This window comes from Littorina saxatilis, linkage group LG17 (assembly GCF_037325665.1).
Source record: "Littorina saxatilis isolate snail1 linkage group LG17, US_GU_Lsax_2.0, whole genome shotgun sequence".
NCBI classification, from domain to species: domain Eukaryota; kingdom Metazoa; phylum Mollusca; class Gastropoda; order Littorinimorpha; family Littorinidae; genus Littorina; species Littorina saxatilis.
This window is the reverse complement of record NC_090261.1, coordinates 61,133,362-61,139,814: the sequence shown is the minus strand read 5'-3', so window position 1 is coordinate 61,139,814 and position 6,453 is coordinate 61,133,362. Positions and strand designations below refer to the sequence as shown.

General features: G+C 41.5%; 1 protein-coding gene across 2 annotated transcripts in view; it reads left to right on the top strand.

Moving 5' to 3' along the window:
• LOC138951962 (ribosome quality control complex subunit NEMF-like) overlaps window positions 1–6,453 on the top strand; it is a 30,888-nt gene that overhangs the window by 18,009 nt on the left and 6,426 nt on the right. The window contains exons 20-27 of one of the 2 annotated variants that reach the window (XM_070323531.1): window positions 393–566; window positions 884–942; window positions 1,583–2,016; window positions 2,461–2,563; window positions 2,756–2,799; window positions 4,109–4,265; window positions 4,473–4,541; window positions 5,984–6,061. In XM_070323531.1, coding sequence (XP_070179632.1) covers window positions 393–566; window positions 884–942; window positions 1,583–2,016; window positions 2,461–2,563; window positions 2,756–2,799; window positions 4,109–4,265; window positions 4,473–4,541; window positions 5,984–6,061 — 1,118 coding nt within the window. Of the gene's footprint in view, window positions 1–392; window positions 567–883; window positions 943–1,582; window positions 2,017–2,460; window positions 2,564–2,755; window positions 2,800–4,108; window positions 4,266–4,469; window positions 4,542–5,983; window positions 6,062–6,453 lie in introns of both variants that reach the window. The other variant, XM_070323530.1, reaches the window with a different exon arrangement.

Genomic DNA, 6,453 nt, shown 5'->3' with positions numbered 1-6,453 from the left:
AAAACAATTTCCTACGGCATGCATATGCCTGGTTAACCTAAGTCACTCCAAATGAACGCGTTTTTGACACCAAAAAAAGCCTGTTGGGGTCCTTTAAGGTTCATGTCTACTTAACATCTTATAATTGATCAAGTCTGTAAGTTTGGAAAAAAACATTTCTTCATGGGGTATTGATACCGCCAGCGTCAGTGCTCAATATCACTCTGTTACCTCAATGAATGTACAGTCGAACTCACCCTGGCAACCACCTACCCATAACGATCGTCCCACAGGATCTCTGAGTTATTTTCTATACAGTTCACCTTTCCATTACAAGTGGTCAATAATGACAGCTTTTGGTTGGTCCCTTTGGTGGTAGTTATTGACAGGTTTGACTGTATCTTTACATCTAGCGGGTGAACCCGTGCCCCCAAAGACGCTGAACGAGGCGGGAACCATGGCCATTTGCCACAGTGCAGCGTGGGACGCCAAGGTGGTGACCAGTGCATGGTGGGTCAATCACGACCAGGTGTCTAAGACAGCGCCCTCTGGAGAGTACCTCACCACTGGCAGCTTCATGATCCGCGGTACGTTCTTTGCTCCTGTTTTATCCCACTGTTTTGAAACCATGATTTGTTATGCCAAAAACAAGAAAGGTTAGTTTATGAAAGTTTTTTTTTTATAAAAAAACCAAAAACATTCCCAAGTATGTCGACCTAATGGTTTGTGCAGTTGACTGAAATACAAACAATTATGAAGAATTATCTCAGTATGAGTTGATTCGACTTCAAGACCTAAAGATTCCAAAAGATTCCTTCTGCCTCTAAACATCTTGAGGTAAATCAACATATTTTGTGTGTTTTACGATGTCTGACTTTTAGATGTTGTACCTGATTTTCTGCAGGAAAGAAGAATTACCTCCCTCCTTCCTACCTGATCTACGGCTTTGGATTTCTATTCAAAGTAAGTTGAAATGTCATCTTGCAGATGTGATCCATGCATTTAGTTATTCTTATTTGAGGTATGTATATTTTCTCAAAATCAACGAGATTTTCTTTGCGTTTGAGATACAAAATCAAAGTAGAAGATATTGTCTTCAGGTAGAATTCATTTACCTTGCTCAAAAAGAACAGGAGAGAAATTCCGCTTGGGCATTTTTTTCACCCAACCAACAGTTTCTCTGGTGAGTTCAGATTCTGACCTGGTTTACCAGGTTCAGTACCATTGTGATGTTCAGTATAACAGAAGCATTGCCATAACTCTGTACAGAAAGTGCACATTGCCATAACTCTGTAACTGTCTCTTGCTACAGCTTGAAGATGAAAGCATAGCACAGTGACAGATACATAATGATGCGTGTGTTGGTGTATATGGCTGGATTGAAATGTTTCTTAACCGCAATGTCATCACAAATTCCCAACCTTGGGCAATTAAAGATTCTGTATTCTGTATTCTGTATTCTGTATATCATAAAACAGAAAGTGCGCATTGCCATAACTCTGTAACTGTCTCTTGCTACAGCTTGAAGATGGAAGCATAGCCAGACACATCATATAACAGAAAGTGCGCATGGCCATAACTCTGTAACTGTCTCTTGCTACAGCTTGAAGATGGAAGCATAGCCAGACACGCCGGAGAACGGAAAGTGCGCACCATCGAGGATGACGCTGCCTCCATGTCCATGGCATCAGAAGCAGAAAGCGCGCTCTCTCTGGATGAGGTGGATGAGGAGGATGAGGTGGATGAGGAGGATGAGGAATTGGAGGGGGAAGATGGTGACAGTGACGACAGTGACAATGACAGCAAAGACAAAAGCCACGGTGATGGCGATGAAGGTGGTTCTGATGGTGGAGATGGCAGTGATGAAGACGATGAGGATGCAGATGATGATGGTGATGAGGACAATGTCAAGGAGGACAATGTCAAGCAAGATGAAGAGGGTGCCAAGGGTGATGTCAGTGCCAAGAAACAGCCTGCTGCAGTTGCTGTGGAGTTCCCTGACACATCCATCAACCTGACACATGTGAAAGGAGACAAGTAAGTGTAGGCCGGGAAGGGGAGGGGGTGTATATGTGAGTGTGTGTATATGAGAGTGAGCATACCTCTGTGCAGAGATAAAAGTTATCATAAAGAAATCAGGAATTCTGGTTTTAACGGCTCATTTTTGGACAGATTTCCAGTACATGTATTTTCAAAGAATCAAAAAAGAAAAATGTTAAGTGAACATGTAAAGATCTAAACATCACGTTTTTTTCTGATTTGGGTAATTCTCAACTTTCGTTCCTGCCTGTGTGTGTGTGTGTGTTTGTTTTAGACAGAATAGTTATGGAAAGCAATAAGTAGTTCCTGCATACTTTTGAGTGAGATGCATTTTTCGTATGTTGCATACAGAATATATGGAGATCCTGTAAGCTTCATCTAGGACGACGGTACATTACTCCATGTGAAATGATCGAAATTAATGTGACTGCTTCTTTGCAGATATGAGTTGCAGCGTTTGACAAGCAACAGCAGTTCTACAGGAGACACCATCAGTGCAGCAATTAATCTTGGGGATGATAACCCTTTCACTTTTGGAGAAAAGGTAAAGGACAGTGAAGAGAGTTTAGAGATTGCATTTTAGATGTTGTCAATACTTTAAAAACAATCAGGGTTTTAGAGTGATTTCTTTCCATTTTGGACTTTACTCACACTGATGATAGCATCAAAAGCAAACTGGTCATTGTAAACTGAGCTTGGATGCCTAATATTAACGCTCTATTTTACTGGGTTTCAGAATCCAAACCGAGCAACTGGAAGACTGTCAGCCAAACAGAGAAGGTGAGATTTAAGCTATCTGTATGTATGAGGTGTCATTTTTTGCCTGTCAGTCTGTGTGCATGACATGTTATTCTGTGTTTGGACTGGACTTTTGTTTTAGTCTTTTTTTTCTCCATTTATACATATTATTCTTCTATCTCTCGTCTCCAACGCATTCAAAATAGCTCTGCCCGTCTTGTCCTACGAAAGAAAAAGAGAGATCATATCACCCCCCTCCTAAATCAGCTCCACTGGTTGCCCGTTCCTGCCCGTATCACCTACAAAATCAACACTCTCACCTACAAATGCCTCCATGGTCTCGCCCCTGCCTATCTCTCCGACTCTCTTTCTCTCTATGTCCCTTCACGAACACTCAGATCATCTGCCGACTCCCTCAAGCTCAACATCCCCCACACCAAACTCAAAACAGCAGGTCAACGCTCATTTTCTTTCCAAGCACCTAGCCAATGGAACACACTACCTCTCCCCCTCCGCCAACAACAGTCCCTCGAATCATTCAAATCTGCACTCAAGACATTCCTTTTCTCCAAATAATCCATGCATTATACACTGCCCACCCCATCCCACCCTGAATAACTGTACATATTTTAATGTTTGATGGTGTGTGTGTGTGCTAGTGACTTTAAGTCTCCGTGTGTGTGAACGAGTGTATGTGCGCCTTGAGTCGCCTGTTGGTGAGATATGTGCGCGTTATAAATATTCGTATTATTATTATTATTATTATTATTGTCACGGGCCAAAAAGCAACAGCTCCAGGCTGCTTTGTATGCAGAGTGGGAAGTTTTTGTAGAATTAATTTCTCAGGTTGACATAGGTCAGGCATGGGAATTGTCCGCCAAAAGGCAAATTTCCGCCGATTTTTTTTTTTTCCGCCGAAAAAGCAAAAGTGTCCGCCGAAAAAATAAATGGGGGATGCAAAAATGGTTCTTAAAAACTGAATATAATGGCAAACTTGGAGCTCAGATGACACCAAATTGCACCATTTGGGTTCTTTGGAGAGAAAAATATTTCGGGGGGGCATACCCCCGGACCCCCCTAGTAAGGCGCTTTGCACCGTCGACTTTGCTATTACTAAATAATTTCAGCCTTTTTGACTATTTTCAATTCCCATGCCTGATAGGTGTAATTCAAGAAATGAATTCAATGAAAAATTCTCACTTTGTACAGAAAGCTGCCAGGATGCAGATTTTTCATTTGTGTGTAAGTTAAAGTATGCTCTTATCCCATGTAGAAAATGGCCAGATCTGCAGTGGTGAATATAATGGTGTATGAGAGAAGGGTTCTAACTTTATCATATTTCTTTCCTCAGAGAAATGCGCAGAGCCAAGAAGGGAGGGATGCCTCAGATGAGCGCAGAAGATGACGAAGAAGAACTACCTGAGCAAAGTGAAGAAAAAGCCAGTTCAAATCAACAGCACCCTGAGCCAGACTCTACTGCACCAACCACACAGGATTTGGAAGCAGAGGTGAGTTTGCTTGAAGAGCAGAGCTGAGATTTTTATGTAATTTTACAATTTTGTTTTTAATTTTAACCCCAAGCCAAATGGTAGTGTGGTGAAAAAACATACTTCAGCATAATTACATTTGTGGCTTGGTCTAGATGTTTATTCAAAGAAGTGACTATTCAGCTGACGTTCTAAACAATAGTTATGTGTGTTTTGTTTTCAAAGCAGGCTAGGCTAAAAGGAGACACGGACACATCTACCTCCCAGCAACAGCTACCAGCAAAAAGAGGCAAGAAGGTTGGTATTTTAGTTGGTGAGAAACTATGTTAAGGATTTAAAACAGTAAAGTCAGTGGCACAAGTTAGTGGGACAAATTCGCCATGAAATAAAATAAAATGCAGTTAAGGATGAAAGCTTGATGCGTGTCAGAGGACTGCTGCTGTTAGCATGGAAAGCCTGGGATGCAACCCTAGATGGAGCAGCCGCAGGTGCTGATCCATAGCAGGGATGTTTGCTAGGATTTGTTTTCTTTACCAAATTTTCCAATTGCCATAGAAGTTTGGGCAATTTTCCAAAGTTTTAGGTAGTCTTTGGTATTACTCTACCCAATTGTTAAGAAGTCTGGCAATTCTGCTGAATTAACGGCAAAGTGTTTGGCAATAGAGGAATAGTCCTTGCAGACCTGGGAACCCATACGATTTCACCGTATTTTGTACGCATGATTGTCGAGAATACGATCAGTACGGTCAGTGGGAAAACAATACGACGAGAAAAATTCCTAGACTACTTTTCTTTACAAGCCCATCCTGAAGCTGATCCAGTTTTTGACACATGATTACAGTCTTTGTCAGTAAACATTGAAAAAAGCATTTGTTTTAAATGTATAGGTAAACGTAATTAACGGTGTGACGGACGCGTGTGAAGCATGTTTTAATCATGGATGTTGAAATGTTGTGTGGACTACGCTCATTTGCCTGAAAATACACCAAGTTTACTTGAGAATACTCCAAGTGCAAAACAGGGGTTCCCAGGCCTGTCCTTGTCCACGTGTGGAGACACACTGCTGGCTGTTGGGGGCGGGGATGTAGCTCAGTCGGTAGCGCGCTGGATTTGTATCCAGTTGGCCGCTGTCAGCGTGAGTTCGTCCCCACGTTCGGCGAGAGATTTATTTCTCAGAGTCAACTTTGTGTGCAGACTCTCCTCGGTGTCCGAACACCCCCGTGTGTACACGCAAGCACAAGACCAAGTGCGCACGAAAAAGATCCTGTAATCCATGTCAGAGTTCGGTGGGTTATAGAAACACGAAAATACCCAGCATGCTTCCTCCGAAAACGGCGTATGGCTGCCTAAATGGCGGGGTAAAAAACGGTCATACACGTAAAATTCCACTCGTGCAAAAAAACCACACGAGTGTACGTGGGAGTTTCAGCCCACGAACGCAGAAGAAGAAGAAGAAGAACTGCTGGCTGTTGACTGGCCTAAGATGTCACACGGCAAAGCTTGCCTCAATGTTTCCAAGAGTATTCACTCTTTCACAACCCATACAAACCCAATAAAGTTATTTCCGAACATTGTCTATTTAAAATAGTAAGTGTCAGTTTTTTTACCGAAAGCTTATGCCGAAACAACATTCCTAACATTGTGTAAATATTCCGTGCACAGACAGTGCAAATTTGAAGCTTACGTTGAAAGTGTGACATGCTGATATGCTTCTTGATTAACACACTGCTTCTCTGCAGAACAAGTTGCGGAAGATCAAGGAAAAGTATGGAGACCAAGATGAAGAAGAACGGCAGTTGAAAATGGAGATCCTTGCTGTGAGTCTTTGTTTGTAGAGATTAGACTGAGCGAGTTTCATCTCGGCCAATTTTTGTCTTGCGATAAATCATGTATTGTATGTAGCGCTTGATGTTGGTGTCATTTTCATGATTTGTTTCCAGCAGTCTTTGATTGTTTATTGCTGTTGTCTTTATTGAATTTTTCATTGATTTATAAATATAAGTATAAGGATTATCTTCCCCCGAAAGCGGTATAAGTATAAATCAAGACTGCAAGTCTATTCCTTGTTTCGTGATGTATTGTGTTTTTGTATCCATTGCTTGAGCAAATATTATTTGTTGAAAGAGGCTAAGGGAGAGCTCTCTATCAATGTATCAAAATACACTGTATTTCCACAATCATTTAGATTTGGAATTTTTGTTTGTTATTA